At 45.3% G+C, this 13,015-nt stretch overlaps 1 protein-coding gene across 4 annotated transcripts in view; it reads left to right on the forward strand.

Moving 5' to 3' along the window:
• Positions 1-13,015, forward strand: part of lsp1a (lymphocyte specific protein 1 a) — a 531,727-nt gene that overhangs the window by 482,491 nt on the left and 36,221 nt on the right. For all 4 annotated transcript variants that reach the window (XM_072466314.1, XM_072466316.1, XM_072466317.1 and 1 more), the window contains one exon: positions 10,742-10,825. In XM_072466314.1, the coding sequence (XP_072322415.1) occupies positions 10,742-10,825 (84 nt within the window). The remainder of the gene's footprint in view (positions 1-10,741; positions 10,826-13,015) is intronic.

Raw genomic sequence — 13,015 nt, forward strand, 5'->3', positions numbered from 1 at the left:
TCGGTGGAAAAATGGTGGAAAATCTGTCATCTGATGTTCTGAGCATCTGAAGTCATATGGCCCCCTATTCATATTACAGTTTGAAGTGCCTCCCACTTGATGCTGGATACACCTACATAGTACAGAAGGTAATAGTCACTGAAGTCTGTGTTAATTCATTGCAACATTATGTTGTGGCTGCACTTAATATTTACAACCGCCAGTCTATCTCGTTCACATGTTTCAGTAAACTAAAGCCTGGCGGAGGTAGATAAGGACCTCTGCTGTGATTGAGGTCCCCTTATTATCATATGTACTGAAGTTGAATTGCAGCACTCCACCGTGGCCTTTTCTTTCCTTAAATTAAAGGTTTACAGCTCACACAGTCGAGATTTCCCATTGACACTACCAGGCAAGTTATGACAAAGGAAACATCTCCACGTTAATATGATTCTAATGAATAATGGCCCTTACAAACCGAATGACTTTCTAATTGAATTTTCTAAAAGAAAACTGAAACATTTGTTGGTCATTGTGCAGCTAACTGGCCTGGTTACTGAAAGGGCAGAGAACGGATTATAAGTTATAAGGCCCTTTAACATTGCTGCCACTGTGCGGCCTCCTGGCGCTGTTTCACGAGTGGTGTTGCGAATGATGAAACCATTGAATCTGGTGGTGGTGCATAACCAACAAAGCAGTGAACCTCTGCTGCCTGGAGAATAAGACATGGGGCGAAATTCTCCCCCAACGGCGCGATGTCCGCCGACTGGCGCCCAAAACGGCGCCAATCAAACGGGCATCGCGCCGTCCCAAAGGTGCGGAATGCTCCGCTCTTTGGGGGCCGAGCCCCAACATTGAGGGGCTAGGGCGGCGCCGGAGGGATTTCCGCCCCGCCAGCTGGCGGAAATGGCGTTTGTTGCCCCGCTAGCTGGCGCGGAAATGCGGCGCATGCGCAGGAGCGTCAGTGGCCGTCGACAGTTTGCCGCGCATGCGCAGTGGGGCGAGTCTCGTCTGCCTCCGCCATGGTGGAGACCGTGGCGGAAGGGAAAGAGTGCCCCCACGGCACAGGCCCGCCCGCGGATCGGTGGGCCCCGATCGCGGGCCAGGCCACCGTGGGGGCACCCTCGGGGTCAGATCGCCCCGCGCCCCCCCCAGGACCCCGGAGCCCGCCCACGCCGCCTGGTCCCGCCGGTAAATACCAGCTTTGGTTTACGCTGGCGGGACAGGCAATTTCTGGGCGGGACTTTGGCCCATCCCGGCCGGAGAATTGAGCGGGGGGGGTCCCGCCAACCGGCGCGGCCCGATTCCCGCCCCCGCCCAATCTCCGGTACCAGAGACTTCGGCGGGGGCGGGATTCACGGCGGCCAACGGCCATTCTCCGACCCGGCGGGGGGTCGGAGAATGACGCCCAAGATGAGCCAGTTTAGCCAACTGTGGGATCATCTGAATATTTGAAGCTAGTCACAACCTGCTAAAGTAAAAGCACTTAAAGGCACCTATTTTTAAAGTATAATGTCAAGAATCATTTACACCTGTGATGAAGACTAATATGTCAGGCTATCCTGCAATGATCTCCAACATATCATTTGCCTTCCTAACTGCTTGCTGTACCTAATGCCTGCTTTCAGTGACTGGTGCACTAGGACAACTAGGTCCCTTTGTACATCAACATTTAGAAACATACATTGAAACATACATAGGAAATAGAAGCAGGGGAAGGCCATTTGGCCCTTCGAGCCGGCTCTACCATTCATTATGATCATGGCTGATCATCAAGCTCAATTCCCTGAGCTCGCCTTTCCCCCCCATATCCCTTGATTCATTTGGCCCTAAGAGCAATGTCTACTTCCTTCTTGAAATTACTCAACATTTTGGCCTCAACTACTTTCTGTGGTAGTGAATTCTACAGGTTCACCATTTTCACTCCTAGCTCTCTTGCTCACCATCTTGAAATTGTGACCCCCCTAGTCACTGACTTACCAACTGTGGTTTACCCTGTAAAAACTGTTCATAATTTTGAACACCTCAATAACGTCATCTCTTAATCTTCTCTGCTCTGAAGGAGAACAAGCTCAATTTCTCTAATCTTCATTGTATCTAAAATTCCTCGTATTGTTCTTGTAAATCTCCTCTGCATTCGCTCTAGGCCTTTAACATCCTTCAAGAATTAAATTGCCCAGAACTGAGCACAATACTCCAAATGTGGTGTGACCAATGATTTGTAGGGGTGTAGCATCACTTCCTTGCTTTTGTACTCTATTCCTCTATTCATAAACCCAAGGACCAGATAAGTCTTCTTCACAACTGTTTCAACTCACCTGGTCACCTTCAGAAAAATATGCACTTGAACCCCGAGGTCCTGTGCTCCCCTCAAAGTTGTACCATTGAGCCTTTATTGTCTCCCCATGTTTCGTCTCCCAAAATGCATTATCTCACATTTCTCTGAATTGAAATTCATCTGCCAGGTGTCTGCCCATTTGGCCATCATGGCAATGTCCCTCTGAAGGTGCTCAGCCCCCCCCCCCCACCCCCCACCCCCCCGTGATTCTCCGACCCAATCCCGCCCCATACATTTCAACCTACTCCCTAATTTCTGCAACAGATTCTGCAAGACCTGCATGCTGCCCTTCCCTATGTTGTTGGTTCCAACATGAACCACAACCTGTGGTTGTTCGGCCGACCTTTCCAGACGTTTGTCCAGCTGATCTGTTATGTCCCAGACCCTTGCATCCGGGAGGCAACAGACCATACAGGACTCATGATTTCTGCTGCAAACTATACTGTCTACCCCTCGAACTATTGAGTCATCCACTACTACTACCGTTCTAATCTGCCTACCAGCACCCCTCTCTTTCCACAGAGTGGCCTCGGAAACCAGGGTACTGTGGTTTTCCCTCGCGTCATCTACCCCTGACTCAGTTCTGTTGCTCACTTCATGGACATCTCAAATTTCATACCTGTTCGACTCGCCAAGGAGTCCTGGGCTTCCTGGACCTGCTGTCTTTTTTCCTTTTGATTAATGGTGATGCACTTTCCTGCTATACCTACACTCCTCCTTGCATGCCTATCATGATGTGGAGTGACCGCCCTCTGCTACAACTGGTCCAGAAGCCTCTTTCCTTTTCGGTGCACAATGAAGAGAATCACTGCTCCGAATCAGCCACATGTTGTGCAAGGACTGCTACCCTCTGGCACTGAATGTCAAATTATCATAGTTAAATAACATTCTGCCATTCTGTTTCTCCATCCGAGGTGGAAAACTTCATATTGATCCATGTTATACTGCACCTGCCATTCGTATGCCCACTTCTCAAACTTGTGGATATCAGGGGAGAATAGGATTACTGTGCTGTCCTGTCAGGAGGAATAATTCCTGTCCCAGCTCATGCACGAAAGAATGGGCGCGATTTAATGAAAATTAAACAAAGTCCCTTTTTGGGTGCATTTCGTGGGATGTTTTCCAGTTCTTGCAGCGCCGAGAATGACTCTGCTATTAAACGAGACTCTGCTTCATTTTTGGTCCTCGGCGGCCCCTCTGCCACAGCCTCCTGACCCTCCCAATGCCCCAACTTATCAATTAGGTGTCATCACGCCACCCTCACCCCACCTCCTAAGGGCAGAGCACCCCTGGGCTCGATTTCCGGAACAGGAAAGTTGCACCTGAGCACCTTGGCTTTACCAACCTTGCAGCCTGGCAGTGTCACCTGGGCACCCTGGCATGCCTCCAAGTGCTGCTACACCTGGTCCAGGTTTGTGAAGACCAGTGCTAAATGGCACCCGCTCGGGGTCTTCAAGGCGAGACCGTTAGATCCCACGCCTTGAGTAACTCTGGTGCAGACATATTGCAGTGAGTTTCTACCCACTTGAATATGTAAGTCTATGCGTGGGATCCAAATCACTAAGCCACGCGATGAGGCCGTTAGGTCATACCTGTGATTTGAGCACATCAGCTTTTCCTCTGGAACTGCGCCCAGCACGAGTTGGAGCATTTGGCGTGAAAAAATGGTCTTGCTTCAAAAAGTGTAAATGCTACTCCTGATTCTAAATGCTTCTTACTGTGCCCACCCCAGTCCAACGCCGGCATCTCCACATCATAAAAATACTAGGAGGGAGGGATCACTGGAAATCTTTCACCATACCTTCTAAGGATTCATTTTGGGGTATCTGTTGAACTTTTTTAATTAATGTAACCAACAACTACACCAATTGGACGGGAGTTTCCTTTTCCCCCGGCATGTTCTGCAGCGGCAGAGGGCGAGAGGATCTCTGGTCCCATTGTTGTCAATGGGTTTTCCCATTGAACGCATTCCTCGTGCCGCAAAACTCTCAGCAGGGATGCACCGTTGGCGGGAATGTAAAATCCCACCAGCGTGAATAGCTAGAAAATCCCACCCATTGTGCACTTCCTGTGAAAATTCCTTGGCGAAAGACTATGGAAGGAAATCTCACCGAGTACCAGGAAAAGGACCTCCCTTTGTTTGGTGCCCTCAGGTAATGTACTCCGAGTTGAATTAACGTACTGCTATCTTGAATAGTGTTTCTCTATTGCATCAGTTACATTTATCAATTGATACAATATCAATTTTTATTTTTATTCTAGTCATGTAAGTACGCAACAGTGAATATTGTACACTACCTCCTCACTTTTGTGAAATTGAGGAAGGAGTGACCTCTGTGTCTTTGTGTACTAAGCCTTGGGCAATTAATGGTTTTCAGCTGATTTGAAAGCTGATTACGTTGCCACTCTTTAAAATATGAATACCGGTGTGTATGGCTCAAGAGTTCATTTTTTATTATTAAGCACTCAATTTTTTTTTGATTAAAGTAAAACCATAGGCCAATTCAGAGGTAATCTGCAAATGTCATCTCCGACACCATAGCGTGACTAAAGCCAGGGCCATGATCACATTGACCGTGAGGTACAAACCTGGGGCGGGATTCTCCCACCCCCCGCCGGGTCGGAGAATTGCCGGGGGGCGGCGTGAATCCCACCCCGCTGGCCGCCGAATTCTCCAACACCGAAAATTCGGCGGGGGCGGGAATCGCGCCGCGCCAGTCGGCGGCCCCCTCCCTGGCGATTCTCCGGCCTGCGATGGGCCGAAGTCCCGCTGCTGTCATGCCAGTCCCGCCGGCGTGAATCAAACCACCTACCTTACCGGCGGTGCGGGTGGGCTCCGGGGTCCTGGGGGGGGGCGCGGGCCGATCTGGCCCCAGGGGGTGCCCCTACGGTGGCCTGGCCCGTGATCGGGGCCCACCGATCCGCGGGCGGGCCTGTGCCATGGGGGCACTCTTTTCCTTCCGTCTCGGCCATAGCCTCCATGATGGCCGATGCGGAAGTGGACCCCTCCCCCTGCGCATGCGCGGGGATGATCTCAGCAGCCGCTGATGCTCCCGTGCATGCGCGATCTTCCACTGGCCGACGGAGTCCCTTCGGCCCCGGCTGGCGTGGCGCCAAAGGCCTTTCCCGCTGGCCGGCGGCTCGCCAACCACTCCGGCGCGGGCCTAGCCCCTCAAGGTGAGGGTTTGGCCCCTAAAGGTGCGGAGAAATCCACACCTTTGGGGCGGCCCGATGCCAGAGTGGTTCCCGCCACTCCATCCCGCCGGGACCCCTCGCCCCGCCGGGTTGGAGAGAATCCTGGCCCAGGTTCCTGCCTATCTTCTGTATGCAATAGGTGGCACATCCAGGGGAAAGAGCCGAATAAAAGCAGAGCTAGAGGCGAAGAGTTCATTGTTCTGGTGCTTTCACAACCAATCTCCTTTTGAAGTTGTGATTTTTGTAACATCGTTAGTTGGCAAACTGCCATTTTACCCACGAAACCTGAGATTGTATCGAGCTCAAGCCAATGGAGTGCAGTCTCCTCCCTGTCTCTCTCTCTCACCGTAACTGTCCTATACGACCTGTAACTATCCAATGCAAATTTTGGGAAGGTTCAATTTAACAGAATCAGACAACAAAAGCATTATAAAAAAACTTTGCACAATTCAGTACAAATGGGATGGTTGACATGGGAATTTACTAAATTCATGCTGGCATGTGATTTCCTGAAGTAAGAAGCAACGCTGAGGGCCAAGAAAATTCTAATCGACAACTGGCTGGACTACACCTGACCTGTAGATGCTTGATTATGGAACTTGGTTCTTAAAATCAAACTCTTTCTATTCACCACCAGATGACTATTTTTCAAAAAGATCTTTGAAAAAAATTGAGGAAGTTGAGATGTAAAATTGTACTTCTAAATACGAAAAGGTTTTTAGATTTAGACTCTGTTTCATGAGTCCAAAAGGCTGAGCTTCATTGAAATTCTGAGCCTCAGCCTCCCGGGACAGTAACCGCACATGAATACAAAATTTGATGCTTGTCTTTTTGCAGAGGAAGGAGATAAGTAGTTCATTGTTCCTTTGCACATAAATTATCCACACTGGAAGTATTTCCATCCAAGATAGCCAGACACAGAAAAAACAGAATAACATGGGGGTTAAGACTGTAAGGTAATAGCGCCCCCCAATGCCTGTCTGCACTGTTTACACACGAGACAACTTCAGTATAGTTTAGAATTGGCTGTATAACTAAACCCATGTTGGCCGCACTTTGAAGGAATTAGAGAACAGCTGGGAAAGAGAATTAATCTTTTACCAACTTGTCAAAGCAAAGCAGTTCTTATTCAGTCAAATGTATTAGAAATACTTGAATTAAATGCTTTTAGTTTGGTTTAGTTTGTTAGTTGTCTTTGGAATCAAAGGTTTGTGGCTTTTAGGTATGTTCCAGAAGTTAAGAATGTAGGTTGCCAATGGAGTGGCTGCTGGATCTTGGAGATATTTTGCTAAGTGAGTTGTGAAAAATCTGCAACCAGTGTATCTTGAGATGCTTTCTGAAGAACACTGAGGAGTCCTGATCCAAAAGTTTCTCTGAACTAATATTACCAAAAACAGACTGGCTGGCCATTCAACTTGTTCTGTCATCAGATTCAATCTAACTATATTGGAACGCAAAGTTTTCACAGCCTAAAACTTTGCACAAGATTTTGCCTCATTACACAAAACAGTGACGCCAATCTCATAATGTCCAGTCGAAATCAGAAATATAATTCCACGAAGGCTGAGTATACTTCGCCTTTATTCCAGGGATGAACAGTGGTGAGGATATGCTATACCATATGTACAAGACCAATATATCAAGATCTTGATTAACATAATTCCTATCATCTATCAATCAAATCTCTTGTATTTGGGTGGCACAGTAGCACAGTGGTTACCACTATTGCTTCACAGTGCCAGGGTTCCAGGGTCGACTCTCGGTTGGGTCACTGTATGTGTGGAGTCTGCACAATATCCCTGTGTCTGCGTGGGTTTCCTCCAGGTGCTCCGGTTTCCTCCCACAAGTCCCGAAAGATGTGCTGTTAGGTAATTTGGACATTCTGAATTCTCCCTCCATGTACCCGAACAGGCGCCGTAATGTGGCGACTAGGGGCTTTTCTCAGTAACTTCATTGCAGTGTTAATGCAAACCTATTTGTGACAATAAAGATTATTATTATTAATCTGGGAATTAATAGAGATTTCGCTACGTTGGTGAAATTGTTACTTACTTTGGCCCAGCTTTTGCAGTAGGAATGATGGCAAAACTGTTATGGTTGCCATCATTGCTCCTCTGAAAGTGGCAGCAATTTATGGAGTCGGCACATGTGCAGTGAAACACAGAAATCCAGATGATGTGCAGTTGAGCTCCCCCCCCCCCCCGCCCCACCCAGAACACAATAGGTTAGAGATCATTAAACTCAAAAGTAGAGCTCCATGCTATGCTCTCCATCTTGTTGTGAAAAGCCTTGAAAAAGTTGTTGAATGAGCTCTAACTGGGATTAGTGTATTAGTGTTAGCCAACCTCACTGGGCCTGAAAATATATATTTTAAAATTTGTTAATAAGATTTGGACGTCGCTAGCTAGACCAGCATTTATTGCCCATTCCTAATTGCCCTTAAATTGAGTGGGTTGTTAGGCCATTTCAGAGGGCATTTTGTAAGAGTGAACCACATTGCCGTGGATCTGGAGTCATATGTAGGCCCAACCAGATAAGGACGGCAGATTTCCTCCCTAAAGGACATTAATGAACCAGATGGGTTTTTACCTAAATCAACAATGGTTTCCTGGTCATCATTAGACTCTTAATTCCAGATATTTCCAGAATCAAATTTCACCATCTGCTGTTGTGGGATTCGAACCTGCGTCCCCAGAGCATTACCCTGGATCTCTGGATTATTAATCCAGTGACAATAACATGATGCCACTGTCTCCCCATTTTATATTTGTAGAATATCAAATTTCTTCAGTATGATATTCGATATATATATTTTTTTAATTTGACATTTCAACCTCTACCATAACCCCATGTGTATGTCCCAATCATTTATTTTGCTATCGGTAAAATTTTATAGTAATAGTGAAGAGATTCAGTGGTTTTACATCGGGGTTTGCTGATTGTGAAAATACTTCAGTTGTGATTGTCTGATTACTCTGCTTGATGGCGTCACTGCTGGTGGATGCCTGGAGATCTCCTTAACTTGGTGCCAGATTAAAACTGTCATTGAGAAGGAAGTTATCCAGCAATGGCTAGATTGGTGTGGGTGACTTTTGTCGAGCACTGTTACTTTGCTGCTGACTGTGAAATCTAGCCCTTTTAATTTGGAATCCCAAAGAAAAAATTACCTTCCTATTCACTCTTTGTTTATAATCCTAAATGCCGGTGATACGCTCATTCCCATTTTATTGAACTTGAGTAGTTCAAATTCTTTGGATAGAATCCCAATAAATTAAGCCCCTCATTCTCTCCCACCATACAGAGTTCCCCCATCAGTCATTCCCATTGAGGAGAATCTCAATAGTTCAAACTCGTTGCAGCAAAGGTGAATAGAGTCTTGTTTCAGCGATGGCTCCTTTTAAAATTAGTCATAGTAGACTAGCAGCCTGAAGACTGACTGCAGTTCCAAATCTGGAACCAGACTTGCCATAGGTTGCATGTTTCATCAGCTGGAGTCTTGAAATGGATTAATTAAATTTGAACAATACCATTCAAAATGCTTGCTTTCCCTATGACTGACTATGACTGAATTTTTCATTAAAAATGTAATTCATTGTCCGGTCAATTATTCAAAATCCAGAAAGTCTGGAAAATGCTTTATTTTGCAGACTATTAAAATAGCTGCTTTATTTCAGTCTGGGAGTCGGTTTGAGAAAAAGATCTGGTCAGTTTAAAACTTCTCCAAGAAAGATGAAATCCATTTGAAGCTTTCAAGCGATATTATAGATGATGAGAAAATAGATTAGATATGAAGTGATTGAAAACACAGTAAGCAGGGAGGAAAAGAGTGACAAATGTAATGCCTTATATTGGGTTGGATTCGTCAGCCCCCCAGCCGCGTGTTTCTCAGTGGTGCGCCAATTGCTGGTGACAGGATTCTCTACTCCCACCGCTTATCAATGGGATTTCCCATTGAAGCCGTCCTATGCTGCCAGAAAACCCACGGGCAGACGTGCACTGCCGGCAGGAACAGAGAATCCCAATGACCAGAGAATTCCAGCCATTGTCCTTCTTATTATGGAATTACATTACATTAGATGTGCTGAAACTTCACCAGGTTAGTAACAAGTATGGCACGCAAGTATTACTTTACGTTGAATCATTGAATTTGCAATCACATGGGCTATGAAGCAAGAATTTGTGCCAGTTGGCAGTTTTAATATGTAATTTATAGCAATCTTATTCATACAGAGTATTTTTGGCAAAATACGCATATCAAAATGCAGTTGCACTGTAGAAAGCCCAGCACTCTGCCACCAACAGGAGTCTCATGGTTTTGTCACGGGTTAATTAATTACTTCGTGATATGGGATTCAAAATAATCGGATTTTTAAAAATTATAATCAGAAATGCCAATTGTCACGATTTTTATTTTTCCCATTCAATTATTGGCTAGGGCAGCATTTATTGCCCATCCACCAGCATTATTGTCCATCCCTCATTGTCTTTGAGAAGGTAGTAGTGAGCTGCCTTCTTGAAACACTGCAGTCCATGTGGTTTAGGTACACCCACAATGCTGTTGGAGAGAGATTTCCAGGTTTTTGACCCAACAACAGTGAAGGAACAGCGATAGATTTCCAAATCAAGGTGGTGAGTGGCCTGGAGGAGAACCTTCAGGTGATGGTGTTCCAATGTGTCTTCTGCGCTTGTTCTTCTGGATGGTACTGGTCATGGGTTTGTAAGGTGTTGACTAAGGAGCATTAAATTGAGAAATGCAATGCAGACTTTTAACTGGATAAACTATGTTTGAAACAATCTGGATGAATGGAATTTCATTTTGAACAATCCAGTGTAATTCTTCCAAAAGAACACAGTACATTTTTCTTTAATGGTGTGGGGTCCATTTCTGTGTGTGTGATCCTGGTTGTAAATATTTAAAAGCCACATGCCCCTATATGATTGCTATTGGTTTCAGTTGGCTTGTCAGCTGGTACATGATGCAGAGCAAGGCCAACAGCGCGGATTCAATTCCCACACTGGCTGAGATTATTCTTGAAGGCCCGGCCTTCTCAACCTTGCCCCTCGCCTGGAGTATGGTGATCCTCAGGTTAAATCACCACCAGTCAGCTCTCAACCTCAAAGTGGAAATAAGCCAATGGTCATCTGGGACTATGGCGACTTTATTGGTTTAGTTTGCCCATTATATAAAGCTAATGAGTGGAATCTGTTTCTTATTTTGCATTTCTGCAGGAAATTATGGCAGGAGATGTGAGGAGCAAGAAGAATATTTGGGAAAACAAAACTGATTCTTCCACCAAATCACATGTTGCAAAGGTGAGTAAACCAAATAATGTTATCAAGACTTGTAAACGTAAGACTTAAAAACATAAGAAAGCTTAGAATGTGAATAGACCTTTAATGCATACATGATGACCTCAATCCTGTACCCATCCCCCTCTCCAATCACCTTCTCTTACTCCTACCAAGTAGGATGTGGGTCAAACAGGTGTATTAATATTTCTGTTATTTCTCATTGAAATGTAATGGTTTATAGAGGATCTATTTACTTCATTGCAGTGTTAATGTAAACCTACTTGTGAAAATAAAGATTATTATATATTACATCAGACAGAACAATCCCAGTCACAACTACAAAAATGGTAGCAATTGGATCTATACAGAAGAATAGAGTTATGTATATTATTTTGCCCTGGTACTGATTTATTATGTACAAGACGGTAATATGCACATCCAATGTCTGATATATCATGCACAACAGCTTCAGTTACAGCTCCGTTAGACCTCAAGATGAACATCTAAAAATGCATCTGTTTTTGGCAAGCTGTAGACAAATCTTGATCTAAAGTTACATTTTCTTGAATTGGATTGGCTCTCAAAATATAAAGCTGGCTATTTTGAGACTATACGTATTTTTGTTTCAACTGTGCAAAGCAAAAGTTCAGAAGTCCAGCCGAGTCAGCAATATGCTTTTCCTTTGGCTCCTGTTTAATTACTGCATAAAAATGGACAGTGACACTTTCAGCCACGATGGGAAACAGGTTTGCTCATCAACATACTTTTAATGGGACTCCTAGACATCCAGTAGACTTGAATAAAGAATGCGGCTTTTTTTAAAGTAAATTTTGAATTAAACTTGCTGACAAACATGAGGGACAGTTCAGAATAGAAATGTGTCTTTGGCTGTGGTGCAAAATGGACATTATTGAATTTGATCATCTATATACACAGCGCCCGCTTTTCAGTTTCATTGACTGCAGTAGAATTAAATATCACGTGCTGCGCTTAATGGTGGCCGGTCTGCTACCATTTGTTTTGTGCAACCGCCTGTACCAAGTCGTGTTGAAAACATATTCCTGTATAGATTTGGAAGATAAAAAGATTTCCAGTCAGAATGAATGGAGAAAGGAGATTGTGGAAGAATGCTCCCAGTTTTATATAGTTGCATGCATAGGCGAGGTAAATCTTAAAATGAAATAACTCCAGAGCAAGCAGACACTTGACACGGATGCAGGGGGTGACAGATTATGTCCTTAGTGCTACTCCTATTTGTGTCCCAGAGTGTTAAATGCTTTGCTCACTTGATTGAAGCCAATGGCAACAACGCAAACAGGTGTCATCAGCTTGACTGTCCCAAGATCCATAATTTAATGCAATGGTACAGAACTCTTCAATAACAACTTAAACTTGCGTAACACCTTTAACATAAAATTCTACTGCTTGAAATTAGAGCTTACACAAAAAAGAGTTATAACTGGACGAAGAAGCTGATAAAGAAAAGGAGAATAGTATTTGAATGTAAACTAACAAAAAAACATACAAACAGACTCATAGCTTCTATTGGTATGTAAAGAGGAAGAGTTTCGCTCAGAGAAATTTGGGACCATTGTAGGTAGCCCAGGACAATCTATGATGAAGAATAGAAAACTGTCAGAGAAGCTAAATGATTACCTCAACCGGAACTCTCCAGCCACTGATGGGATCTGGCTCACTCCCGCCACGGGTTTCCCGGCGGCGAGGATTGCATTCAACTGGAAGCTCCGTTGACAATGACGGGACCAGACGATGTCATCGCCAGCCAATGACTGGATGCCTCCATTTTGTGGTAGGTTCCACAGAAAAGCCCAGCCCTTGAACAAAATTCTCCGTTTGGGAGGTTACGTTCTCCCACCAGAGCTGAATTACACAATGGGAGCGCAAATTAAGAAGCGATTCCCAATCCTTAGCCATGCAAATTTGGTGCATGCCGAGGATTATAGGGTTGTCGAGAGAATCCCCTATCGGGCTGCCATTTTAATCGGGCCACCCGATAGCGAGGTCCCACACCTACCCCCCACATCACAATTCAGCCTCCCCCTCCCTGCAGCGCAATTCAGCCCCCCACTCAAGATTTCCTGGGTCCCCCGACCCAGTACGGAACACGGAGGTGACCTGACCCACCCTCCCACCCCACAGAGATGCCCTAAATAAAAGATGACCCACCCCTAGATATGGAGCAACCCCCCC

This window comes from Scyliorhinus torazame, chromosome 10 (assembly GCF_047496885.1).
Source record: "Scyliorhinus torazame isolate Kashiwa2021f chromosome 10, sScyTor2.1, whole genome shotgun sequence".
NCBI classification, from domain to species: Eukaryota; Metazoa; Chordata; class Chondrichthyes; order Carcharhiniformes; family Scyliorhinidae; genus Scyliorhinus; species Scyliorhinus torazame.